General features: G+C 37.6%; 5 protein-coding genes across 8 annotated transcripts; 3 read left to right on the top strand and 2 right to left on the bottom strand.

Moving 5' to 3' along the window:
* The first annotated feature begins 399 nt into the window (after positions 1-399).
* On the top strand, positions 400-4,640 carry LOC143461019 (uncharacterized). 2 transcript variants are annotated; one of them, XM_076958757.1, is made up of 10 exons: positions 400-954; positions 1,271-1,356; positions 1,840-1,914; positions 2,009-2,219; positions 2,322-2,466; positions 2,914-3,052; positions 3,158-3,313; positions 3,581-3,756; positions 3,822-3,950; positions 4,058-4,640. In XM_076958757.1, exons 1-10 carry the CDS (start codon positions 782-784, stop codon positions 4,181-4,183), a joined length of 1,416 nt encoding a protein of 471 aa, XP_076814872.1. In that variant the 5' UTR covers positions 400-781; the 3' UTR covers positions 4,184-4,640. The 2 variants fall into 2 exon arrangements, with proteins under 2 accessions (XP_076814872.1, XP_076814871.1); XM_076958756.1 differs by having other exon boundaries at positions 403-954; positions 3,155-3,313.
* A 3,154-nt stretch (positions 4,641-7,794) lies between these two features.
* LOC143461020 (uncharacterized) lies at positions 7,795-11,888 on the top strand. Of its 2 annotated transcripts, none has more exons than XM_076958758.1 (10): positions 7,795-8,391; positions 8,716-8,801; positions 9,275-9,349; positions 9,444-9,654; positions 9,757-9,901; positions 10,349-10,487; positions 10,577-10,735; positions 11,002-11,177; positions 11,243-11,371; positions 11,475-11,888. In XM_076958758.1, exons 1-10 carry the CDS (start codon positions 8,219-8,221, stop codon positions 11,598-11,600), a joined length of 1,419 nt encoding a protein of 472 aa, XP_076814873.1. In that variant the 5' UTR covers positions 7,795-8,218; the 3' UTR covers positions 11,601-11,888. The 2 variants fall into 2 exon arrangements, with proteins under 2 accessions (XP_076814873.1, XP_076814874.1); XM_076958759.1 differs by having other exon boundaries at positions 10,580-10,735.
* A 3,919-nt stretch (positions 11,889-15,807) lies between these two features.
* On the top strand, positions 15,808-19,554 carry LOC143460496 (uncharacterized). 2 transcript variants are annotated; one of them, XM_076958013.1, is made up of 10 exons: positions 15,808-16,145; positions 16,496-16,581; positions 17,072-17,146; positions 17,241-17,451; positions 17,554-17,698; positions 18,144-18,282; positions 18,395-18,550; positions 18,817-18,992; positions 19,058-19,186; positions 19,290-19,554. In XM_076958013.1, exons 1-10 carry the CDS (start codon positions 15,973-15,975, stop codon positions 19,413-19,415), a joined length of 1,416 nt encoding a protein of 471 aa, XP_076814128.1. In that variant the 5' UTR covers positions 15,808-15,972; the 3' UTR covers positions 19,416-19,554. The 2 variants fall into 2 exon arrangements, with proteins under 2 accessions (XP_076814128.1, XP_076814127.1); XM_076958012.1 differs by having other exon boundaries at positions 15,822-16,145; positions 18,392-18,550.
* Positions 19,555-19,700: 146 nt separating this feature from the next.
* LOC143460495 (uncharacterized) lies at positions 19,701-21,565 on the bottom strand. Its single transcript, XM_076958011.1, has one exon. The coding sequence runs from the start codon at positions 21,547-21,549 to the stop codon at positions 20,122-20,124; it is 1,428 nt and encodes a 475-aa protein (XP_076814126.1). The 5' UTR covers positions 21,550-21,565; the 3' UTR covers positions 19,701-20,121.
* A 913-nt stretch (positions 21,566-22,478) lies between these two features.
* Positions 22,479-24,427, bottom strand: LOC143460494 (uncharacterized). The gene has a single exon (XM_076958010.1). The coding sequence runs from the start codon at positions 24,290-24,292 to the stop codon at positions 22,493-22,495; it is 1,800 nt and encodes a 599-aa protein (XP_076814125.1). The 5' UTR covers positions 24,293-24,427; the 3' UTR covers positions 22,479-22,492.
* Between the last annotated feature and the right edge of the window lie 2,241 nt (positions 24,428-26,668).

The following is a 26,668-nucleotide window of genomic DNA, read 5'->3' on the forward strand; positions in this document are numbered from 1 at the left end:
CAAAATGTATTTGCAGAAGAGTCGGTGTAAGACCATTAATTTATGGTCAAACAAATAGACTATATAGTTATAGTAATCTTATAGTATATACTACGGTAGACATACTTTTTATTTACATTTACATACTTTATTGCGTTTTCAGCCTTGAAGAAATTGAAGGCGTCACATTAAAAATACTATGCAGAAAATGTTTAATGAAAAGTTGCTGCAAAATTTCCAATTCTGCGCTGTTGCACTGCCGGTTGTTACAGCGGTGTTTGTGCATATCACAATTAAAGTTTATATTAAACTTTGGTACAACTATAATAGTTTAAATCTAAAAGTTTGTTTATCCGGCAATGAAAGCTATGTCAGTTTTACATTTCAAACAACGTTATTTGTCACAATATAGGAATTTTTCCATTACTACAACCAAGTAATGTCAACACTTGCTCTCATCAAGTCTGATTTTTATTTACGCTTGCGGTCATTAAACGTCATCTAATTACCACGGCGCGCCAAACGTTGTGTAATTACCATGCACGGCGCGCCAAGGTAATGTGTGCAGTGTGGACTGCTTGAAACATACAATTATAAAAAGCTTGTCAAGGTTAACTGGTACTCAGTGTGGTAAACTCTGTAACTTTACAAAAGCCGTAAAGGCTGAAAGTCCTTTTTCAGCGTATTGGGACGGAAAGCATCAGGATTAAATTGCATATAATTCTTCATTATAAATCGAAGCTGTGTTCGTGCAGATATCGTTACTTGTAACTGTGTTAAAATAATAACATTTTTAGTTATAATGGCCGTTAGACAAAATATTTGGCAAAAGCGAAAAATGTCAAATGGTTATTGTGGTTTGCTTTATTATTTCTACTTTTTATTTTTGTTGACGACCATGTTTGCGATGACACACGGAAAAAGCTTGAAGAATGATGGAGAATTTTTCTATAACTGCTTAAAACATCGAAACAGGTAAGTTTTCTTTTCTGTAAAATAGTCTATAGTTCAAAAGGTTTTCAATGTCAACGAGGTGTGAAGTTGCATACTTACCACATCACTGCTGTTCAAGTAATGACAAATGAGTGTAGTTTGAAATAAGTTACTTAATTCGACACAGCATTGATAGCCGAGTGGTTTTCAAGTCCATTTTCCGAAGTTGCGTTATAGCAAGCATTTACCAACATCGTAGCCTAACTGCATGGTTGTCTGCTTCACTCTGCTTCAGTTATTGTGTGTTGCAACTTACCAAAGATCACTTATCCTGTGTCAATTAAAAATTCTTGTGCAGTCCCCAATGGATCAATTCATTTGCTGATAACAGAGCTAGAAAATGTCTTCGGTTTCTAAAAAGCATCAGATCTTCTGTTGCCAAGGGTGAGTCATATAAAAACTGAAGTTCTATTTGTTATAGCTGAATGAAATTTATATTTCTTAAGATGTAATAAAACAGTAAAGAGCTCATCCTAGACATTGGCCTCCCGGAATCGTTGAAACATGTGTGAGCTGGAAATGGTCGAGGAGTCGTTGCTTTATTAACCATTGAAGTTAACCCTATAATGCACGCAAACTGTTGTAATATTACGATGTTTCAAACCCGTAAAACCATACCACAAAGCACCATACGTTATGGGTGGGTGATAGCGCTTACAAGCTGCCCGAGCAGCCAAATCGCAAAGCACATTTAATCCTCACAAGAAAACCAGCACCGTCGCACAGCAGTCTGCAGGGTGTGTAACATGAACCCAGCGATAACCCAGCTCCCTATTTCAATTATCACTCTCACTGCTTTGGAAAGCTTGTTTGCTGTACACCTTTCTATGAAAATTTAACAGACGAAAAAGCTAACAAATATTTTAGATCAGCCTTCGAACAACGATGAACGTACACACGAGAGCAGGCGAAGTGAGCTTTCCATCTCTTCTTATTTGTCAGGTTTGCAATGTCTATATTTTTGTGAATGGGCAGTTAGCAAACGTTGCGCACTGGTAATGATAAGTCAAATTAACCATCTATTGTGTTAAAACAGCCTTGATAAGCTGGAGAAACAAGGAAGGAGATTTGGCTGACTTGCTGCTTGACCGCATATCACCATGTCACCGCCAGTCAAAAGAACTTCGAAAACATTGGACCAAATTTTTCATGAAGAGAAGAAATAGCGCTGCTGTTGCCCCGGCAATACTACAACATACCTGGGAGGGAAATTCAGGCGAAATAACATTTAGACCAATAAAAACAAGGCTAGTGAATCGACACATTTTGTACTATAGGCTGTAACAATTACTGTAATTCTCCTACCCATTGCAATATTAAGTGCAATTCGGATCTTCCATTTTATGCAGGTTTTCATCGAATACTTTGATTGCTGCCGAATTAGTGTTGACACGCTTAAGTCCTTCCGATATAGGAGAACTATTCGGCCGATACAGCACTCGAGTATCACTGAAAAGCCATAACGCTCGCACAGTAATGCACTCGGACTACCAGGTAGCGTATTAACATTAGTTTTCAACGCACAATTTGTCTCTTGCTTTCGTGGACAATTGTAACCCTTCAACACCCTATTTGCTAGAAAGTGGTTACAAATTCTGTTCAAATTTAAGAATGGGTATAATGATAATTTTCATTCGTTATTAATTTGTCGTCTCGGTAGCCAAGCAGTTAAGACAGCTAGGCTCGGTGGTCGATACCAATCGGCGCTACCGTTGTAATGACCTTGGAGCGGAGCAAAGCAATGCTTGAATGCATAAAGATCATATACAATCCATATCATTGTCTAATATACTATAAGTTTGTTGCAATGGAGGTCTGCAATATAAAAGCTTTAACATTTTAAGTTGTAGCTTATAACGGACTAGTAATGGAACGAAGTGGAAATAAGTGAATTTATTGCAATAAGGACTCTTAATCATGTGTACAAAATACTCATTGCAGTCTTCGTGCCCGTCTCGAGACGGTCGTTTTATGGTATTGGAAATGGAAACTGATCACCTTTTTCAATGGTATCATAACAGAAGCAGAAATTTTTCACTTTCAGTCAGCGTTATTCCGAGACGACAATATACTTCTCCGCGTAAGTAAAATGTGTCAAGGCGATTGTTCAAGAACATCAGCATAAATACTATAGCAGACGCATTTTGGTTGAACTTTGTTAAATTTTTTTTACTTTTTGTAGTAGTACAGGAGTCCATAAACGTAGTTGAAAGAATTGTAGGTCTTGTCATGCATTTTGAACGTTCCTATTCTGGCCCCAACAATGACATGGATAGATCAAGGAGACTTTTGCTGCAAGCCTTGACAGGTTCTCCGGACACACTTTCCAACAGCATGAGCGGTAAATTCTTTATGTTGGCTTAGAACCATTTCCTTTCTACCGTTCGTATTGCATAGTTAATTTCTTGTAAACGTATAAAACAGTGATTTCGAGCATTTCGAAGTAGTGTATTGTTGACAAATCAAGCGCTTTAATTTGACTTGACCGGCCTAATTTTTTCAGTTTAAATTTTGAACTCGGTGGTTTCGGCTGAAAGCTATTTAAACCTAACGTAACCTAAGGTAAACATTGTTTGGTGCCAAATTGAAGTGCAGCAAACATGTGCAGGCGACAGTCATCAAGAAGACACCCATTTTGGAAGATCAGCTGAAGCTACGCGCCGACGCCGTTCACCAACCAGAGCATCAAAAAGAAAACGACGTCAGATACGACACAAAAAATCTTCACCGTCATACGAAGCCTGTCATCTTGTTCCGTTTATCGTGGACGATTCGTTTACTAGGGTAACTAAAGTATATGTGGCGTATGCGTGTTAATTTTCTAAACTCATTTATATGATGACTTTCAGAATATCCGTGTATCCTGGGACCCGGTGAATGGTCCCACTCCCTGGAATATATGGGAATGTCAAGGCAATTGCAGTCATCCGATACCAAGTCACCTCGTAACGACTTACCATGCTATAACTTTAAGCGAGGTAAATCCTGTTTACTAAAACGAACGCTCTTGTTTAATGACAAGTTTAAATAAACTAAAGCTCGAAATTATCTAAGTCGAACTATTTTAATCTCCTTTTATGAACAGTTAAACCGTAAACTTTGCTGCGTACCAACTGAGCATAGAACACTGCACTACACGAGGAACAACGACGGAGAGATTACTTTTGAAGAATTTCAAAAGATGGTGGCCACCAAATGCGGTTGTTTGTGAAAGTTAAAATACCTTCACTATTACAGTATTTTCAATGACATGACATGGTATTCTGCTTACGTTTTGCATTGGAAGTGTAATAGTCAGTAACTATTGCCTACACAGAAATTGAATCGCAAACAAAATCGTAGTTGAATTGCTTAGATTGTCATCACTAAAGTGTTCTTTTTTTGTCGTAAATTATTTTTTGTTTCGTATGAGTTCATTGTAGTTATACTAAGTAGCACATTATTGTATCGTGCATTTCTATATATATTTTTTTGTGTTGATTAATAATAATATCGAAGATTGCTGCTAAACTTCAATAAAAGCATTTATAGGAGAACTATATATTGTAGAACAAATAGAAAAAACGGCGATTATCTAAAGACTTGGCTAAAGTTGTTTTATTGAACGTGTCTTGAATTGCGTGTAATATTAAGTACGAGGGAAATGAAATATATCAGGAGTCATGACAGTTAAGGTTGAAAGGAAACATTGCAGCAGACACTGATTAGAATAAGATTTCCCGGTTAACATTCAAAAAAGGAAAGATTCGCGGAATTGTCTCGAAACCAACCGTTCTACATCACTTAACCTTCAGCACTTTAGTTAAATTCTTTCAATTTTGTCTGGAAAATTCTTTTTTTAATTAAATGAAAATTTAATCAAATTTAGTAGAACTTTTCTTTAAGCAAAGTAAGTAAATAAAGATTTATTAGCCACAGATTTTTTGTTTGGGAAACTGCACATAAGCCAACTATTTTGTTATTTTTAAGCTTTGTTCAAATTGCCAAAGTTATTGTAACAACTGATATCTGTACACAAACGTCATAACTGCAGTTTAGTTGTGTTTTAGATATCGTTATACTTGACCATAATTTTAAAGTCATTCCTTTAAGATAAAAAAATTTAATATATGATCACAGAAAATCTTTTAAACATTTAAAAGTTTTGTTTCAATGAACATAGAAACATATTTCACTGATTTGCCGAGGCATAGAATATAGTTTATTTTTTGAAAAATAACGTGGCATGTTGTCAGAATGTTTTTCTTTGAATTTGAAGAAATCTTTGCATAATTCAACGTGATGCTGGGCAAATCCAAAAAAATGGCTTTAATTTAAAAAGTAGTTGTCAGTAAATATAATGGAGAAAGTATTTGTACCAATGCAAGTAATAGAGGACCAATTGAGAACATAAATGGCGTGTTTATCTACAGTTTCTATACTATAGCAGTTAAAACCAATAACATTATCCTCAATATTAAAATTATAAGCTACGTAGAAATGTTGCTCCCATGTTACGCAATGGCTCCGGCTTCGTGAGTTCGTTTCCACATTGAAAAACTAATCCACCTACGACTTTTCTGGCAGCGGTTTTAAAAGTTAAAGTTTCATATTTTCTTTGCGTTCAAGTTTCATATTCACGTCCAGTAAAACAATAGTTTCCTTTTTATTCTCTAATTTTGAAAAAGTTTACCTCTATTGATAGTTTGTATCATAATATCTACCAGTACCAAACATTGAAGGATAGGCTACAAAATATTGTTATCATAAAGCCTAACAGGTTATTTTACATGTACTTACTGTAAAACCGGTTTAGCCGTATTTTTTTGAAAATTGAACCCGGTGAAAACCAGTATTTAAAATCTCGATTATTTCGCAACCCTAACACTTGATGATAACGCTTACAGCATGAAATAATTTAATGTAGCATCTGTATAGGATATGTTCGAATTAAACTTTATATTAATTTTGGTAAAACTATAATAGTTTAAATCTAACAGTTTGTTTATCCGGCAATGAAGGCTATGTCAGTTTTACATTTCAAACAACGTTATTTGTCACAATATAGGAATTGTTCCATTACTACAACCAAGTAATATCAACACTTGCTCTCATCAAGTCTGATTTTTATTTACGATTGCGGTTGTGAATTATGAAATTAAATCGCAAACAAAATCGTAGTTGAATTGCTTAGATTGTCATCACTAAAGTGTTCTTGTCGTAAATTACTTTTTGTTTCGTATGAGTTCCTTGCAGTTGTTCTTAAGTAGCACGTTATTGCATCGTGTATTTCTATATATATTTTTTTGTGTTGATAAATAATAATATCGAAAGACTGCTGCTAAACTTCAAAGAAAGCATTTATAGGAGAACTAACTTATATATTGTAGAACAAATAGAAAAATCGGCGATTGTGTAAAGATTTGGCTTAGTTGTTTTATTGAATATATCTTGAATTGCGTATAATATTACGTACGAGGGAAATGAAATATATCATGAATCATCATAATTAAGGTTGAAAGGAAACATTGCAGCAGACACTCATTAGACTAAGAATTCCCGCTTAACGTTCAAAAAAGGAACGATTCGCGGAATTGTCTCAAAACCAACCGTTCTACATCACTTTACCGATAGCATTTTAGTTGAACCCCTTCAATTTTCTGTGGAAATAGTTTTTTTTTTATTAAAGGAGAATGTAATGAAATGTAGTAGAACTTTTCTATAAGCAAAGTAAGTAAATAAAGATTATTTAACCGCAGATTTTTTGCTTGCGAAACTGCACATAACCAACTTTTTTGTTATTATTAAGCTTTTTTCAAATTTTCCAAGTTATTGTAACAACTGATGTTTGGACACAAACTTCACAACTGCAGTTTAGTTGTGTTTTAGATATCGTTATACTTGACCATAATTTTAAAACCATTCCTATAAGATAAAAAAATTTAATATATGATCACAGAAAATATTTTAAACATTTAAAAGTTTTGTTTCAATGAACATAGAAACATATTTCACAGACTTGCATAGATTATAGTTTTTTTTCCAAAATAACGTGGCATGTTTTCAGAATTTTTTTCCCTTAAATTTTGAAGAAAACTTTGCATAATTCAAAGTGAGGGGCAAATCCAAAAAGAAATTGCTTTAATTTAAAAAGTAGTTGTCGGTAAATATAATGGAGAAAGGATTTGTACCAATGCAAGTAATAGAGGAACAATTGAATAGATAAATGGGGTGTTTATCTATTCTATACTAACAGTTAAAACCAAAAACATTATCCTCAATATTAAAAATATAAGCTACGTAGAACTGTAGCTCCCATGTTACGCAGTAGCTTCGGCTTCGTGAGTTCGTTTCCACGTTGAAGAACTAATCCACCTTTAACCTATCTGACAACGGTTTTAAAAGTTAAAGGTTCATATTTTCTTTGCGTTCAAGTTTCATATTCACGTCCAGTAAAACAATAGTTTCCTTTTTATTCGCTGTTTTTGAAAAAGTTTACCTGTAGTGATAGTTTGTATCAAAACATCTACCAGTACCAAACATAGGCTAAAAAATAATGTTCTCGTAAAGCCTAACAGGTTATTTTACATGTACTTAGTGTAAAACCGGTTTAGCCGTTCTTTTTGAAAATTGAACCCAGTGAAAACAAGTCATTGAAATTCCAATTAATTCACAACCCTAACACTTAATGATAACGCTTACAGTATGAAATAGTTTAATGTAGCACCTGTATAAGGTATGTGCGAATTAAACGTTATATTAATTTTGGTAAAACTATAATAATAGTTAAAATCTAACAGTTTGTTTATCCAGCAATGAAAGCCATGTCATTTTTACATTTCAAACAACGTTATTTGTCTCAACCATCACAATATAGGGATTTTTCCATTACTGCAACCAAGTAATATCAACACTTGCTCTCATCAAGTCTGATTTTTATTTACGCTTGCGGTCATTAAACGTCATCTAATTACCACGGCGCGCCAAACGTTGTGTAATCACCATGCACGGCGCGCCAAGGTAATGTGTGCAGTGTGGACTGCTTGAAACATACAATTATAAAAAGCTTGTCAAGGTTAACTGGTACTCAGTGTGGTAAACTTTGTAACGTCACAAAAGCCGTAAAGGCTGAAAGTCCTTTTTCAGCGTATTGGGACGGAAAGCATCAGGATGAAATTGCATATAATTCGTCATTATAAATCGAAGCTGTCTTCGTGCAGATATCGTTACTTGTAACTGTGTTAAAATAATAACATTTTTAGTTATAATGGCCGTTAGACAAAATATTTGGCAAAGGCGAAAAATGTCAAATGGTTATTGTGGTTTGCTTTATTATTTCTACCTTTTATTTTTGTTGACGACAATGTTTGCGATGACACACGGAAAAAGCTTGAAGAATGATGGAGAATTTTTCTATAACTGCTTAAAACATCGAAACAGGTAAGTTTTCTTTTCTGTAATACTGTAATAGAATCTATAGTTCAAAAGGTTTTCAATGTCAACGAGGTGTGAATTTGCATACTTACCACATCACTGCTGTTCAAGTAATGATAAATGGGTTCAGTTTGAAATAAGGTACTTAATTCGACACAGCATTGATAGCCGAGTGGTTTTCAAGTCCATTTTCCGAAGTTGCGTTATAGCAAGCATTTACCAACGTCATAGCCTAACTGCATGGTTGTCTGCTTCACTCTGCTTCATTTAATGTGTATTGCAACTTACCAAAGATCACTTATCCTGTGTCAATTAAAAATTCTTGTGCAGTCCCCAATGGATCAATACATTGGTTGATAACAGAGCTAGAAAATGTCTTCGGTTTCTAAAAAGCATCAGATCTTCTGTTACCCAGGGTAAGTTATGTAAAAACTGAAGTTCTATTTGTTATAGCTGAATGAAATTTATATTCCTTCACATGTAATGAAACAGTAAAGAGCTGATCCTAGACCTTGGCCTCCCGTAATAGTTAAAACATGTGTGAGCTGGGAATGGTCGAGAAGTCCTTGCTTTATTATTATTAACCATTGAAGTTAACCCTATAATGCACGCAAACTGTTGTAATATTGCGATGTTTCAAACCCGTAACACCATACGTTATGGGTGATGATAGCGCTTACAAGCTCCCCGAGCAGCCAAATCGCAAAGCACAATTAATCCTCACAAGCAAACAAGCACCGTCTCTCAGCAATCAGCAGGGTGTGTAACATGAACCCAGCGATAACCCAGCTCCCTATTTCAATTATCATTCTCACTGCTTTGGAAAGCTTGTTTGCTGTACACCTTTCTATGAAAATTTAAAAGACGAAAAATCGAATTAAAATTTTAGACCAGCCTTCGAACAACGATGTACGCATACACGAGAGCAGACGAAGTGAGCTTTCCATCTCTTCTTATCTGTCAGGTTTGCAATGTCTATATTTTTGTGAATGGGCAGTTGGCAAAAGTTGGGCACCGGTAATGATAAGTCAAATTAACCACCTATTGTGTTAAAACAGCCTTGATAAGCTGGAGAAACAACGAAGGAAATTTGGCTGACTTGCTGCTTGACCGCACATCACCATGTCACCGCCAGTCAAAAGAACTTCGAAAACATTGGACCAAATTTTTCATGAAGAGAAGAAATAGCGCTGCTGTTTCCCCGGCAATACTACAACATACCTGGGACGGAAATTCAGGCGAAATAACATTTAGACCAATAAAAACAAGGCTAGTGAATCGATACATTTTGTACTATCGGCTGTAACAATTACTGTAATTCTCCTACCCATTGCAATATTAAGTGCAATTCGGATCTTCAATTTTATGCAGGTTTTCATCGAATACTTTGATTGCTGCCGAATTAGTGTTGACACGTTCAAGTCCTTCCGATATAGGAGAACTATTCGGCCGATACAGCACTCGAGTATCACTGAAAAACCATAACGCTCGCACAGTAATGCACTCGGACTACCAGGTAGCGTATTAATATTTGTTTTCAACGCACAATTTGTCTCTCGCTTTCGTGGACAATTTCTAACCTTTCAACACCCTACTTGCTAGAAAGTGGTGGCAAATTTTGCTTAAATTTAACAATGGGTATAATGATAATTTTCATTCGTTATTAATTTGTCGTCTCGGTAGCCAAGCAGTTAAGACAGCTAGGCTCGGTGGTCGATACCAATCGGTGCTACCGTTGTAATTACCTTGAAGGAAAAGCATCAATGCTTAAATGCATAAAGATTATATACAATCCATATCATTGACTAATAAACTATAAATTTGTTGCAACGAAAGTCTGCAATATAAAAGCTTTAACATTTTAAGTTGTAGCTTATAACGGACTAGTAATGGAACGAAGTGGAAACAAGTGAGTTTATTGCAATAAGGACTCTTAATCATGTGTACAAAATACTCATTGCAGTCTTCGTGCCCGTCTCGAGACGGTCGTTTTATGTTATTGGAAATGGAAACTGATCATCTAATTCAATGGTATCATAACAGAAGCAGAAATTTTTCACTTTCAGTCAGCGTTATTCCGAGACGACAATATACTTCTCCGCGTAAGTAAAATGTGTCAAGAACATCAGCATAAATACTATAGCAGACGCATTTTGGTTGAACTTTGTTAAATTTTTTTTACTTTTTGTAGTAGTACAGGAGCCCATAAACGTAGTTGAAAGAATTGTAGGTCTTGTCATGCATTTTGAACGTTCCTATTCTGGCCCCAACAATGACATGGATAGATCAAGGAGACTTTTGCTACAAGCCTTGACAGGTTCTCCGGACACACTTTCCAACAGCATGAGCGGTAAATTCTTTATGTTGGCTTAGAACCATTTCCTTGCTACCGTTCGATTCGCATAGTTAATTTCTTATAAACTTATAAAACAGTGATTGCGAGCATTTCGAAGTGTTGTATTATTCACAAACCAAGCGCTTAAATTTGACTTGACCGGCCTAATTTCTTCCGTTTTAATTTTGAACTCGTGGTTTCGGCTGTAAGCTATGTAAACCTAACGTAACCTAAGGTAAACATTGTTTGGTGCCAAATTGAAGTGCAGCAAATATGTGCAGGCGACAGTCCTGTAGAAGACACCCATTTTGGAAGATCAGCTGAAACTACGCGCCGACGCCGTTCACCAACCAGAGCATCGAAAAGAAAACGACGTCAGATAAGACACAAAAGATCTTCACCGTCATACGAAGCCTGTCATCTTGTTCCGTTTATCTTGAAGACTTCGTTTACTACGGTAACTAAAGTATATGTGGCGTATGCGTGTTAATTTTCTAAACTCATTTATATGATGGTTTTCAGAATATCGGTGTATCCTGGGACCCGGTGAATGGTCCCACTCCCTGGAATATATGGGACTGTCAAGGTAATTGCAGTCATCCGATACCAAGTCACCTCGAAACGACTTACCATGCTATGGTTTTAAGCGAGGTAAATCGTGTTTACTAAAAAAGTTTCTTGTTTAATGCCAAGTTTATAAACTAAAGCTCGAAAATATCTAAGTCGAACTACTTTAATCTCCTTTTATGAACAGTCACACAGTAAACTTTGCTGCGTACCAACTGAGCATAGAACACTTCACTACACGAGGAACAACGACGATGAGATAACTTTTGAAGAATTTCCAAAGATGGTGGCCACCAAATGCGGTTGTTTGTGAAAGTTGAAATACCTTCACTATTACAGTATTTTCAATGACAAAAAGATCTTCTTCCTACGTTTTGCAGATGAAGTGTATAATAGTCAGTAATTATTGCCTACACAGAAATTAAATCGCAAACAAAATCGTAGTTGAATTGCTTAGATTGTCATCAGTTCATCACTGTTCTTGTTGTAAATTATTTTTTGTTTCGTATGAGTTCCTTGTAGTTGTTCTTAAGTAGCACGTTATTGCATCGTATATTTCTATATATTTTTTTGTGTTGATAAATATAATATCGAAAGATTGCTGCTAAACTTCAAAGAAAGCATTTATAGGAGAACTAACTTATATATTGCAGAACAAATAGAAAAAACGGCGATTGTCTAAAGATTAGTTGTTTTATTGAACGTATCTTGAATTGCGTATAATATTAAGTACCAGCGAAATGAAATATATCAGGAGTCACGACAATTAAGGTTGAAAGGAAACATTGGAGCAGACACTGATTAGAATAAGCTTTCCCGCTTAACTGTCTCAAAACCAACCGTTCTACATCACTTAACCTTCAGCATTTTAGTTAAAACTCTTTTAATTTTCTTTGGGAGCATTTTTTTTTAAATTAAAGGAAAATTTAATTACATTTACAAGGACTTTTCTATAAGCAATGTAAACTTTGAATGTAAAATAGATTTTACATTTGCCAAAGTCCTCCTATGCAACTTTGGTCTCTGAAACGTTTTGGAATTGTTACGCTGCTTACAATCGGCCCGCTCGTTTTTAGGTACCATTGAAGTTTTCCATTCTTACCGTCGAAAGCATATAATGTCTTATCCGTACCACCGAAATAGAGAGTGCCAAACTTGTCCATTGCCGGACTTGACATAAAATAAGCTTGTCCAATGAATTTCCAAAGCCCGATACCATTCGACGCATTCAACGCGAGTATTTCATTTTGTAATGCAACACAAAGAATGTTCCTCTTTTCGGAGAGCAACGGTGTGGACATAACGTCACTTTCGGTGCTTTTGTTGCTTGCAAAATTCCAAACAACAGCGCGAGAATTTGCAATTTCCAGACACATAACACTACCTGAAGTCGTAACAGCATACAGATATTTTCCATTAGAAGTAAGAACTGGAGATGATAAAACTCCATCTCCAATGTCAAATGTCCCCAGGGATTTCCCTGTTTGCATATCAATTACGTTTAAATAGTTTTCCACATCTAACACGAACAAATTGTTGCTTTCGTGATCCACCACAGGGGATGCAAATACTGGTCTTCCCATCGTGTGTGACCACATTACGCTTCCGTTGCTTTCGTGCAACATGTAAACTGATGGATCTTCTGTTGAAGTTGTTTTTATATATATTATTAATCCTGGTTTATGAATGAAAGGACTAGATCAGATTTCTGCTGGAAAGGGACCACTTTTCCTAAATAGTGAAAGCCTACCCAAACTGTTTGGGTTTGACAGCAGGAGTTAGGCTTAATTATACCAACGTTCAACTTCTTCGCTTATCACTGTAGTTCAGCGGTTCTTAACCGTTGGAAAATTCTTCCAGTACAGGTGGAAAATAATGAATTTATGCAAGTCCTTTGTAAACCAAAATAACAAACACGAAACAAGTTTGGTTGTAAAAACGTAAATGAACTTATATTACAAGTTATCGTTTTATATGCATTCTGCAGTGAGACGTTTGCATGCGGTGACCAATTTTCATCTCAACTGATGTCATGTTTCTAGGATATTATATATTACCGAGCTCCGTACATTTGGCGTTTGTGGTACGTTTCAAAATGTATTTGCAGAGGAGTCGATGTAAGAGCATTAATTTATGGTCAAACAAATAGACTATAGGCCTACTTATAGTAATCTTATAGTATACTACTGTAGAGATACTTTTTATTTACATTTGTCACGGGATTATTTTTATGCACCTGTTTTGTAGACACCACATTATACACCGTCTTTTCTTTGCATTGTGTTGTTTTTGTGCATGTTCACGGTCTGCCGTATTTTACTTGTTTATGTTCTTTTACTTGTTCTTGTACACCTGTTTTTATCAAATCTCTTGTGACGTCTCACGTAGTTACCCCAAAGGCTTAATTAGTATCGTGTTTTACGTTCCACGTTGATTCCTTCATCGCGTGAAATTTGTTTGGTGTAGTACTGTGCTCGGCTGGGCGACGGTTGTCGGCAGTTACGTTTTGGTTTTAGAGTAAGGTGGATGTTTTTATGAAAGAAAATGCCATTAAAAGTTAACAAGGCAGAACCGGCTAAGTGACTAGCCGTTAAGGCGGGAAGATTCCTGGCTAAGGAAAATCTTGGTTACACATTTACATACTTTATTGCGTTTTCAGCCTTGAAGAAATTGAAGGCGTCACATTAAAAACACTATGCAATAAATGTTTAATGAAAAGTTGCTGCAAAGTTTCCAATTTTGCGCTGATGCACCTCCGGTTGTTACTGTGGTGTTTGTGCATGTCACCGTTCAGTTTAGCAACCATCTTGAAAGACTTCACACGGTCATGACACCGGTATCATCACACTTTTTTTATTGAGACGACCATCTCTGCTGCACTGATATTAAGAAAAACCCATAAATTCTTTCAAATTCGCATTTTACTTGCGTTGTGTTATATGTTCGCCGGCTGCGGTTACAACGAATTCATTAACTGACGTGTTTAGTTGGTTACGTTAAATTATGTAAAAAAAATTAGGCTTACCTGAGATCTAGCCAGAAAAGTTTAAAAACTGAAAGTGGGAAATTTGGGTTTGTTGAAAAATTGGCGTCCCGAGAAGCCATCGTTAAAAAGCGTTTTTCGTTTGTGACGGACTGAGTAAATCGCAGATAGCTACATATGTAGATAAAGATTAATTAGCCACAGATTTTTTGCTTGCGAAACTGCACATAAGCCAACTATTTTGTTATTTTTAAGCTTTGTTTATATTGACCAAAGTTATTGTAACAACGGATGTTTGGACACAAACGTCACAACTGCAGTTTAGTTGTGTTTTTTAAATCGTTATACTTGACCATAATTTTAAAGCCATTCCTGATAAAACAATTTAATATATGATGAAAAAAAATTTTTTTAAACACTTAAAAGTTTTGTTTCGATAAACATGGAAACACATTTCACAGATTTGTCGAGCCATAGAATATAGTTTATTTTTTGCAAAATAACGTGGCATGTAATCTGAATCTTTTTCCTTGAATTTGAGGAATCCTTTGCAGAATTTAAAGTGAGGGGCAAATCCAAAAAGAAATTGCTTTAAATTAAAGAGTAGTTGTCAGTAAATATAATGGAGAATGGATTTGCACCAATGCAAGTAATAGAGGAACAATTGAAAAGATAAATAGGGTGTTTATCTATATTAACAATTAAAACCAATAACATTATCCTCAATATTAAAAATATAAGCTACGTAGAAATGTTGCTCCCATGTTACGCAATAGCTTCGGCTTCGTAAGTTCGTTTCCACATTGAAAAACTGCTCCGCCTACGATTTAGCTGACAACGGTTTTAAAAGTTAATTAAAGGTTCATATTTTCTTTGCGTTCAAGTTTCATTATCACGTCCAGTAAAACAATAGTTTCCTTTTTATTCGCTGTTTTTGAAAAAGTTTACCTCTATTGATAGTTTGTATCATAACATCTACCAGTACCAAACATAGGCTAAAAATAATGTTATCATAAAGCCTAACAGGTTATTTTACATGTACTTAGTGTAAAACCGGTTAAGTCGTTTTTTTGAAAATTGAACCCAGTGAAAACAAGTATTTAAAATCCCGATTATTTCGCAACCCTAATACTTCATGATAACGCTTACAGTATGAAATAGTTTAATGTAGCATCTGTATAGGATATGTGCGAATTAAACTTTATATTAATTTTGGTAAAACTATAATAGTTTAAATCTAACAGTTTGTTTATCCGGCAATGAAAGCTATGTCAGTTTTACATTTCAAACAACGTTATTTGTCACAATATAGGAATTTTTCCATTACTACAACCAAGTAATATCAACACTTGCTCTCATCAAGTCTGATTTTTATTTACGCTTGCGGTCATTAAACGTCATCTAATTACCACGGCGCGCCAAACGTTGTGTAATTACCATGCACGGCGCGCCAAGGCAATGTGTGCAGTGTGGACTGCTTGTAACATACAATTATAAAAAGTTTGTCAAGGTTAACTGGTACTCAGTGTGGTAAACTTTGTAACTTCACAAAAGCCGTAAAGGCTGAACGTCCTTTTTCAGCGTGTTGGGATGGAAAGCATCAGGATTAAATTGCATATAATTCTTCATTATAAATCGAAGCTGTGTTCGTGCAGATATCGTTACTTGTAACCGTGTTAAAATAATAACATTTTTAGTTATAATGGCCGTTAGACAAAATATTTGGCAAAAGCGAAAAATGTCAAATGGTTATTGTGGTTTGCTTTATTATTTCTACCTTTTATTTTTGTTGACGACCATGTTTGCGATGACACACGGAAAAAGCTTGAAGAATGATGGAGAATTTTTCTATAACTGCTTAAAACATCGAAACAGGTAAGTTTTCTTTTCTGTAATACTGTAATAGAATCTATAGTTCAAAAGGTTTTCAATGTCAACGAGGTGTGAATTTGCATACCTACAACATCACTGCTGTTCAAGTAATGACAAATGAGTGTAGTTTGAAGTAAGTTACTTAATTCGACACAGCATTGATAGCCGAGTGGTTTTCAAGTCCATTTTCCGAAGTTGCGTTATAGCAAGCATTTACCGACTGACTGCCTGAAGCCTAACTGCATGGTTGTCTGCTTCACTCTGCTTCACTCTGCTTCACTCTGCTTCATTTAATGTGTATTGCAACTTACCAAAGATCACTTATCCTGTGTCAATTAAAAATTCTTGTGCAGTCCCCAATGGATCAATACATTGGTTGAAAACAGAGCGAGAAAATGTCTTCGGTTTCTAAAAAGCATCAGATCTTCTGTTGCCCAGGGTAAGTTATGTAAAAATTGAAGTTTTATTTGTTATAGCTGAATGAAATTTATATTAAGACGTAATAAAACAGTAACGAGCTGATCCTAGACCTTGGCCTCCCGGAATCGTTGAAACATGTTTGAGCTGGGGATGATCGAGGAGTCGTAGCCGTATTAACCATTGAAGTTAAATATATAATGCAATATATGCAAGAAAACTGTTGTAATATTGCGATGTTTAAAACCCGTAAAACCATACCACAAAACACCATACGTTATGGGTGGGTGATAGCGCTTACAAGCTGCCCGAGCAGCGCCAAATCGCAAAGTACAGTTAATCCTCACAAGAAATCCAGCATCGTCGCTCATCAGTCAGCAGTGTGTGTAACATAAACCCAGCGATAACCCAGCTCCCTATTTCAATTATCACTCTCACTGCTTTGGAAAGCTTGTTTGCTGTACACCTTTCTATGAAAATTTAACAAACGAATAATCTAACAAACATTTTAGATCAGCCTTCGAACAACGATGTACGCATACACGAGAGCAGACGAAGTGAGCTTTCCATCTCTTCTTATCTGTCAGGTTTGCATTGTCGATATTTTTGTGAATGGGCAGTTAGCAAACGTTAGGCACTGGTAATAATAAGTCAAATTAACCATTTATTGTGTTAAAACAGCCTTGATAAGCTGGAGAAACAACGAAGGAAATTTGGCTGACTTGCTGCTTGACCGCATATCACCATGTCACCGCCAGTCAAAAGAACTTCGAAAACATTGGACCAAATTTTTCATGAAGAGAAGAAATAGCGCTGCTGTTGCCCCGGCAATACTACAACATACCTGGGACGGAAATTCAGGCGAAATAACATTTAGACCAATAAAAACAAGGCTAGTGAATCGATACATTTTGTACTATAGGCTGTAACAATTACTGTAATTCTCCTACCCATTGCAATATTAAGTGCAATTCGAATCTTCAATTTTATGCAGGTTTTCCTCGAATACTTTGATTGCTGCCGAATTAGTGTTGACACGCTTAAGTCCTTCCGATATAGGAGAACTATTCGGCCGATACAGCACTCGGGTATCACTGAAAAGCCATAACGCTCGCACAGTAATGCACTCGGACTACCTGGTAGCGTATTAACATTTGTTTTCAACGCACAATTTGTCTCTCGCTTTCGTGGACAAGTGTAACCTTTCAACACCCTACTTGCTAGAAAGTGGTGGCAAATTTTGCTTAAATTTAAGAATGGGTATAATGATAGTTTTCATTCGTTATTAATTTGTCGTCTCGGTAGCCAAGCAGTTAAGACAGCTAGGCTCGGTGGTCGATACCAATCGGCGCTACCGTTGTAATGACCTTGGAGCAAAGTATCAATGCTTGAATGCATAAAGATCATATACAATCCATATCATTGTCTAATATACTATAAGTTTGTTGCAATGGAGGTCTGCAATATAAAAGCTTTAACATTTTAAGTTGTAGCTTATAACGGACTAGTAATGGAACGAAGTGGAAACAAGTGAAATTATTGCAATAATAACTCTTAATCATGTGTACAAAATAATCATTGCAGTCTTCGTGCCCGTCTCGAGACGGTCGTTTTATGGTATTGGAAATGGAAACTGATCACCTTTTTCAATGGTATCATAACAGAAGCAGAAATTTTTCACTTTCAGTCAGCGTTATTCCGAGACGACAATATACTTCTCCGCGTAAGTAAAATGTGTCAAGGCGATTGTTCAAGAACATCAGCATAAATACTATAGCAGACGCATTTTGGTTGAATTTTTTGAAATTGTTTTTTTTTTTTACTTTTTGTAGTAGTACAGGAGCCCATAAACGTAGTTGAAAGAATTGTAGGTCTTGTCATGCATTTTGAACGTTCCTATTCTGGCCCCAACAATGACATGGATAGATCAAGGAGACTTTTGCTACAAGCCTTGACAGGTTCTCCGGACACACTTTCCAACAACATGGGCGGTAAATGCTTTATGTTGGCTTAGAACCATTTCCTTGCTACCGTTCGTATCGCTTAGTTAATTTCTTATAAACGTATAAAACAGTGATTGCGAGCATTTCGAAGTATTGGTTTTTCACAAACCAAGCGCTTTAATTTTACTTGACCGGCCTAATTTTTTCTGTTTTCACTTTGAACTCGATGGTTTCGGCTGAAAGCTATCTAAACCTAACGTAACCTAAGGTAAACATTGTTTGGTGCCAAATTGAAGTGCAGCAAACATGTGCAGGCAACAGTCCTGTAGAAGACACTCATTTTGGAAGATCAGCTGAAGCTACGCGCCGACGCCGTTCACCAACCAAAGCATCGAAAAGAAAACGACGTCAGATAAGACACAAAAGATCTTCACCGTCATACGAAGCCTGTCATCTTGTTTCGTTTATCTTGGAGACTTCGTTTACTACGGTAACTAAAGTATATGTGGCGTATGCGTGTTAATTTTCTAAACTCATTTATATGATGATTTTCAGAATATCGGTGTATCCTGGGACCCGGTGATTGGTCCCACTCCCTGGAATATACGGGAATGTCAAGGCAATTGCAGTCATCCGATACCAAGTCACCTCGCAACGACTAACCATGCTATAACTTTAAGCCAGGTAAATCGTGTTTACTAAAAAAGTTTCTTGTTTAATGCCAAGTTTATAAACTAAAGCTCGAAAATATCTAAGTCGAACTACTTTAATCTCCTTTTATGAACAGTCACACAGTAAACTTTGCTGCGTACCAACTGAGCATAGAACACTTCACTACACGAGGAACAACGACGATGAGATAACTTTTGAAGAATTTCCAAAGATGGTGGCCACCAAATGCGGTTGTTTGTGAAAGTTGAAATACCTTCACTATTACAGTATTTTCAATGACAAAAAGATCTTCTTCCTACGTTTTGCAGATGAAGTGTATAATAGTCAGTAATTATTGCCTACACAGAAATTAAATCGCAAACAAAATCGTAGTTGAATTGCTTAGATTGTCATCAGTTCATCACTGTTCTTGTTGTAAATTATTTTTTGTTTCGTATGAGTTCCTTGTAGTTGTGTAACCAAACTTTCTCTACCAGGTAAGCTCCCCGCTTAACGGCTAGTCGAATAGCCAGATTGTCTCATTTCTACAAGTCTTTCTTAGATAAAAACAAACGTCTTCCTTTATTAAAACCAAACGTAGACTGCCTTCACTCGCCCAGCCGAGCGCGACACCTCACAAAACACAAATTCCACGTAATCAAAGAATCAACGTGGGACGCTGAATACTAATTAAGCGCTCGGGGTAGCGAGACGAGACGTCACTAGTGAAAAAATACGTGTACACATAAACATGTAAAATATAGCAGAACGTGAACATGCACGAAGAGACAATACGATGCAAATAAAACGGTGTATAAAACGTGATGGTGATAATGCGAATAAAAACGAATAAAACGTGACGGATATAAAAATAATTCTCGTGACATCGCTCCCCCCGTTCAGTTCTTTTTCGTCCCCGGAAAAGTTATTCAATATCCGGGTAAACGACCATCGTTCGTAGCTCCTTGTTAATCGTTTGGCGCTCCGTTGTTGATGAGCACCACGCAACCCAAACCGACCGTCCAGCTTGGTGAACATCCGTCCCCTGGTGTCGCTGACGACTCCACAGCACAAAAATCACTCGATTGGCTCACTTCGTGATTGTAACGAAACAAACTTACGTCCCAAATACGCTGCTTGCTGGCTGGAGCTGACTCAACGGCCTGCTCTTCGGGAGCTGGAGTTTCAGCAGCTTGTTCTGCTGGAGCTGACTCAACGGCCTGCTCTTCGGGAGCTGGAGTTTCAGCAGCTTGTTCTGCTGGAGCTGACTCAACGGCCTGCTCTTCGGGAGCTGGAGTTTCAGCAGCTTGTTCTGCTGGAGCTGACTCAGCGGCCTGCTCTTCGGGAGCTGGAGTTTCAGCAGCTTGTTCTGCTGGAGCTGACTCAGCGGCCTGCTCTTCGGGAGCGGGAGTTTCGGCAGCTTCTTCGGCTGGAGCGGACTCAGCGGCCTGCTCTTCGGGAGCCGGAGTTTCAGCAGCTTGTTCTGCTGGAGCTGACTCAACGGCCTGCTCTTCGGGAGCTGGAGTTTCAGCAGCTTGTTCTGCTGGAGCTGACTCAACGGCCTGCTCTTCGGGAGCTGGAGTTTCAGCAGCTTGTTCTGCTGGAGCTGACTCAACGGCCTGCTCTTCGGGAGCTGGAGTTTCAGCAGCTTGTTCTGCTGGAGCTGACTCAGCGGCCTGTTCTTCGGGAGCTGGAGTTTCAGCAGCTTGTTCTGCTGGAGCTGACTCAGCGGCCTGCTCTTCGGGAGCTGGAGTTTCAGCAGCTTGTTCTGCTGGAGCTGACTCAGCGGCCTGCTCTTCGGGAGCGGGAGTTTCGGCAGCTTCTTCGGCTGGAGCGGACTCAGCGGCCTGCTCTTCGGGAGCCGGAGTTTCAGCAGCTTGTTCTGCTGGAGCGGACTCAGCGGCCTGCTCTTCGGGAGCTGGAGTTTCAGCAGGTTGTTCTGCTGGAGTGGACGCAACGGCCTGCTCTTCGGAAGCGGGAGTTTCAGTAGCTTCTTCAGCTGGAGCAGACTCAGCGGCCTGCTCTTCGGAAGCGGGAGTTTCTACCGCACATATACGTTTTCGGACAGCGAAAGCCAATGAAGATATTGCTCTGTCGGCATCGAATCGAGTCCCCTTTAATACTCGACATTTGTTACTTTCTGTAGAACAAATGGGCGGCCTCGCTTCGGTACCTCTTTTCACCAACTCATCGTACTCCAAGTCGAAAAGCGACAAGTCTCTGCCTCGTACATCCCAGCTTAAATCTTCATCCAAGCTGTTAATTAAAAGATGTTTCCTTAAAGCGGGATTCGCTTCAATCATCGTACAAAAAGCGTCGAAGCGGTTGAAGAAGCTTAGGAAATCTTCGTTGGGCTCATATTTTGGCGGCGGAATAGCAAAGTAGATGCTGGCCATCGTGAAACTTCCAAACGTTTTTGGGAATAGTTTCGTTGACTGCGGGATCCTGGCGCGCTCGCCAATTGTAACCAAACTTTCTCTACCAGGTAAGCTCCCCGCTTAACGGCTAGTCGAATAGCCAGATTGTCTCATTTCTACAAGTCTTTCTTAGATAAAAACAAACGTCTTCCTTTATTAAAACCAAACGTAGACTGCCTTCACTCGCCCAGCCGAGCGCGACACCTCACAAAACACAAATTCCACGTAATCAAAGAATCAACGTGGGACGCTGAATACTAATTAAGCGCTCGGGGTAGCGAGACGAGACGTCACTAGTGAAAAAATACGTGTACACATAAACATGTAAAATATAGCAGAACGTGAACATGCACGAAGAGACAATACGATGCAAATAAAACGGTGTATAAAACGTGATGGTGATAATGCGAATAAAAACGAATAAAACGTGACGGATATAAAAATAATTCTCGTGACAGTTGTTCTTAAGTAGCACGTTATTGCATCGTATATTTCTATATATTTTTTTGTGTTGATAAATATAATATCGAAAGATTGCTGCTAAACTTCAAAGAAAGCATTTATAGGAGAACTAACTTATATATTGCAGAACAAATAGAAAAAACGGCGATTGTCTAAAGATTAGTTGTTTTATTGAACGTATCTTGAATTGCGTATAATATTAAGTACCAGCGAAATGAAATATATCAGGAGTCACGACAATTAAGGTTGAAAGGAAACATTGGAGCAGACACTGATTAGAATAAGCTTTCCCGCTTAACTGTCTCAAAACCAACCGTTCTACATCACTTAACCTTCAGCATTTTAGTTAAAACTCTTTTAATTTTCTTTGGGAGCATTTTTTTTTAAATTAAAGGAAAATTTAATTACATTTACAAGGACTTTTCTATAAGCAATGTAAACTTTGAATGTAAAATAGATTTTACATTTGCCAAAGTCCTCCTATGCAACTTTGGTCTCTGAAACGTTTTGGAATTGTTACGCTGCTTACAATCGGCCCGCTCGTTTTTAGGTACCATTGAAGTTTTCCATTCTTACCGTCGAAAGCATATAATGTCTTATCCGTACCACCGAAATAGAGAGTGCCAAACTTGTCCATTGCCGGACTTGACATAAAATAAGCTTGTCCAATGAATTTCCAAAGCCCGATACCATTCGACGCATTCAACGCGAGTATTTCATTTTGTAATGCAACACAAAGAATGTTCCTCTTTTCGGAGAGCAACGGTGTGGACATAACGTCACTTTCGGTGCTTTTGTTGCTTGCAAAATTCCAAACAACAGCGCGAGAATTTGCAATTTCCAGACACATAACACTACCTGAAGTCGTAACAGCATACAGATATTTTCCATTAGAAGTAAGAACTGGAGATGATAAAACTCCATCTCCAATGTCAAATGTCCCCAGGGATTTCCCTGTTTGCATATCAATTACGTTTAAATAGTTTTCCACATCTAACACGAACAAATTGTTGCTTTCGTGATCCACCACAGGGGATGCAAATACTGGTCTTCCCATCGTGTGTGACCACATTACGCTTCCGTTGCTTTCGTGCAACATGTAAACTGATGGATCTTCTGTTGAAGTTGTTTTTATACATATTATTAATCCTGGTTTATGAATGAAAGGACTAGACCAGATTTCTCCTGGAAAGGGACCACTTTTCCATAAAAGTGAAGGCCTACCATCTGCCGTGATATTAAACGCGTAAACCCATCCGTCAATAGTTGCAGCATACAAAATGTCTTTAATTTTATTCAGTCGAAGAGAAGCCACAATTGCGTCACTAAGCTCTATTTTCCATAAAAGATTTCCGGATTCTGTATGAAACGCATAAAGCTTTGAATCTTCATCAGCAAAATAAACAGTTTTTTCATCAGCGCTGACAACAGGAGTTGATCCAGCATCCGTGCTTATCGTATAATTCCAAAGTATTGAACCGGTTATAGAATTTACAGCATAGAAACATCCAGAAATATCCGAACTAAAATAAATCGAATACACATAAACAGATTTGGATGGTGTATAAACTTCTTTCCAATTAGACTGAGAAACATCTGCGAGAGAACGATGTTGCCACATGCATTTTATAGAAGGAGAAGAAGATTCTCGAATGAACTTGGACACGACCGTAGTGTGGTTTGCAATATTACGTAAGTTTTGCGAAGGTGGAAAATTGAAAACATTACTCCATAAATTGACAGATATGATTGGTGGGTCAAACGAAGTTACATGATGCCACCAATGCTCAGGCACGTAGAGCATATCTCCAGGTTCGACAGTTACTTTGTAGAAATTTATGTCAGCAGCAAGAGGATATTTGTCGAGGTCAACTTGTTCGGGATTGATCGGGGACAAACCGGGTTGTACATCGTATAGATCAGCATAAGCCTTGTTTCCTTCTGAATAATTTGCTATTAACCAAGTCTTTTTACCAGATATTTGAAAAAAGAAATTTTCCGATACATCGTGATGAAATGCAGAGGTAGAATTACGATTTGTGTATAACAATGTGGTCGACTGCGCCCAATCCGTGTACCTTGAGCAGCTGAGTGGCAACGGTAGTGGCATATGTTTAAATAAAGTGTTTTCTAAAGGAAATGATGAATCCCAATAAAGCTTTTCATCATAGACCCTTTGTAGAAAATCTGTATAATTAAGTCTTACTTCGCCCGGGTAATCCTGTGTCCAAATAGGTCTGCTGTATGCTCTACCAGGCATATCGTTTATGTGTGTTTGGAGAAAACTTGGCTTCGCCCAGTTCGAAAAATACTTATGCCAAGACGGATTGTTAGTTCTAATAAGTACTGGAGTACTACTTCGTATGAAATCTTCATAAAAGGTTTCCGGTGTTGGTTCATAGTTTAGAACTTTGATTGATCCCAATGTTGGTTTATGCATACCAAGCTTCAACATTGTCATGCTTCATACTCACGCTATAGACAATATTCCACAAAATACATAGAGTATGTAAAAGGTTCAGAAACATATTTGAGCTACTGGAATTCCTGCAAATAAAAGTCGCTTACTGTCTTAATACAGAACCAAACAATTCGAATACACAAAAAGGTTCTTGAAATAATGGTCTACTAGTTTGTTGCTTTACGATTAAAGATGTGTAAGATATTGTTAGAGATAAGTGACATAAATTTGCCAAGAAATATCGTTTCTGATTTCATTTCAATATTTTCTCTCCCTTAAAATGAACAGCAGTTATTAATTATGAATCTTAAAATTTCCTGTTCGATATTATACTTTACTTTACTTATATCTATTGATTGCTTGCTAGCTGATCCCTGCCTCATATACAGTAGGCTACAATGTACGTAAAGCCAGTGGCGTAGGAGCATATGCTGCCGCCCCTGGCTTTCGATGAAAATGCCGCCCTATGTAGACTGCAGCAAATTTTGAAGTATAGTTTCATGCTCACGCAATCTTTTCAATAAAAATAATTACAGATAATGTGCCGTGTCTCAGAAGTTCTATATTGCTTGAGAAAGAAGCCTCACTGTCTCAGCGTTAAGGCCTAAATTAAAAGACAAAAAATGGAGAACAAATGTATTAGGCAAATAAAAGATCAATAGCCGCCTCAAAATTGAACTTTTCGAGCTTTCGCCGAAGCAAAATCAGCGATAATATCTTCAAAATCAAGTTTTTGAACGTATAATGTCTTTCATGGTAGAACGTAAATAGGACTTTATCATTTTGAGCTTTGAGAAACTCCACTCGCAACTCGCAATTGAAACACCAATGGTAAGATAAAGTTTCAGACACAAGCATAAAAATGGTAGGCCTACGTACGTGTCGAATCAAGTAAGTGTGATTTAGCTAACCACTGTAAAACATCAAACGCTGTTGCATTACGATCAAACGTGGTTTCACTGCTTCGCACCAGCCTCTTAAATCTGTCAATTTCCACAACTAGCTCCAAAAAGTCCACCTCGTCGTCATAAGTGCTTCTAAAAGCGTTGGTGAATCCATTGTGACTTTCGCTTTGCAGTAGTGAGTGAGGATTCAAAAATCCAAACATATCATTCAAGTGGTGTATGCAGGTAAACCTAGTTTCAGCTTCAAGTTTAAATCTGTCCAATGCTTGAAACATGCATCGTCTTACTTCTCCAACACCACTAAGGCCAGCATCTTCTGCGTGTTCGCCAGGCATTCTCTTTTTTCTGTGAACTCTCCGATCTTCAACTGGAATCTCTAGCTCTGTGCATTTTTTGATCGCTGCATCCACAGAACCTTTAACCAGATTATCTCGTTCTTCCACTAAAAAGTTGACAAACGCTTTCATCTTGTTAGAGCATTGCGCTAACAGCAATCCTTTTTGCTGCAAGTAAGTTTGAGTATGATTTTAAGATTCTCGCAGGATTACTTTCCAAAAACATAAGAAGAAAAAGAAAGAAAAATTCTGAATCGCTTCTAGAATACTATGAGCGTCGCCTCGTGTATTAAGATTTTCGTTTGGATTACATAGTTCCTCTAGACTCTAGAGCAGGGGTTCCCAACCGGTGGTACGCGTACCACTAGTGGTACGCGGGAGCTTTTCAGGTGGTACGCGAGCAGCTCTCCGTTGCATGCGATATACAGTATAGTAGTATAACAATTTAATTTTGAGTTGCTAAAATATGCGAACAACACTTTTATTTCTTTCCGTACTAAATTCTCTGCACTCAGTAAGCTACTTTTGTCGATCTTGCTCCCTGCTGTCATTGTTATTAATACAATGCTGCTGTGCGAATATTGGATCAAATTAGTTGTTTTGAAAATAGTGGTACGTGTTGACAATCCGTGGTGGCTAAATGGTACGAGAACATAAAAAGGTTGGGAACCCCTGCTCTAGAGCATCCATAAACTCATCAAAATCTGCGTGAAGGGCCTTTACAGCAGCGTGATGTGCGCTCCATCGCGTATCAATCACTCGCTTCAGCGCGATTGGCGCATGCTTTAGAAGGACATATCCCATCTATGAGTAGAGGCAGCAAAAAAACATACTTTGTAAAACAGCGAAGATCTGTCGCTTAAATGCGACGATCCGACGGCATGAACAAGAGTGAAGATGCATGAACATGCAAGATTCAGTGTGTGATTTCCACA

This window comes from Clavelina lepadiformis, chromosome 5 (assembly GCF_947623445.1).
Source record: "Clavelina lepadiformis chromosome 5, kaClaLepa1.1, whole genome shotgun sequence".
Lineage (NCBI taxonomy): Eukaryota > Metazoa > Chordata > Ascidiacea > Aplousobranchia > Clavelinidae > Clavelina > Clavelina lepadiformis.

Coding starts and splice junctions, on each gene's coding strand:
- LOC143460494 (XM_076958010.1), bottom strand. CDS start 24,292: ATGCCTGGTAGAGCATACAGCAGACCTATTTGGACACAGGATTACCCG.
- LOC143460495 (XM_076958011.1), bottom strand. CDS start 21,549: ATGGCCAGCATCTACTTTGCTATTCCGCCGCCAAAATATGAGCCCAAC.
- LOC143461020 (XM_076958758.1), top strand. CDS start 8,219: ATGGCCGTTAGACAAAATATTTGGCAAAGGCGAAAAATGTCAAATGGT. Junction 9,350..9,443: donor CATCTCTTCTTATCTGTCAG/GTTTGCAATGTC, acceptor GTGTTAAAACAG/CCTTGATAAGCTGGAGAAAC. Junction 11,372..11,474: donor ATGCTATGGTTTTAAGCGAG/GTAAATCGTGTT, acceptor TTTTATGAACAG/TCACACAGTAAACTTTGCTG.
- LOC143461019 (XM_076958756.1), top strand. CDS start 782: ATGGCCGTTAGACAAAATATTTGGCAAAAGCGAAAAATGTCAAATGGT. Junction 1,915..2,008: donor CATCTCTTCTTATTTGTCAG/GTTTGCAATGTC, acceptor GTGTTAAAACAG/CCTTGATAAGCTGGAGAAAC. Junction 2,467..2,913: donor TAATGCACTCGGACTACCAG/GTAGCGTATTAA, acceptor TACTCATTGCAG/TCTTCGTGCCCGTCTCGAGA.
- LOC143460496 (XM_076958012.1), top strand. CDS start 15,973: ATGGCCGTTAGACAAAATATTTGGCAAAAGCGAAAAATGTCAAATGGT. Junction 17,147..17,240: donor CATCTCTTCTTATCTGTCAG/GTTTGCATTGTC, acceptor GTGTTAAAACAG/CCTTGATAAGCTGGAGAAAC. Junction 18,993..19,057: donor TGGAGACTTCGTTTACTACG/GTAACTAAAGTA, acceptor GATGATTTTCAG/AATATCGGTGTATCCTGGGA.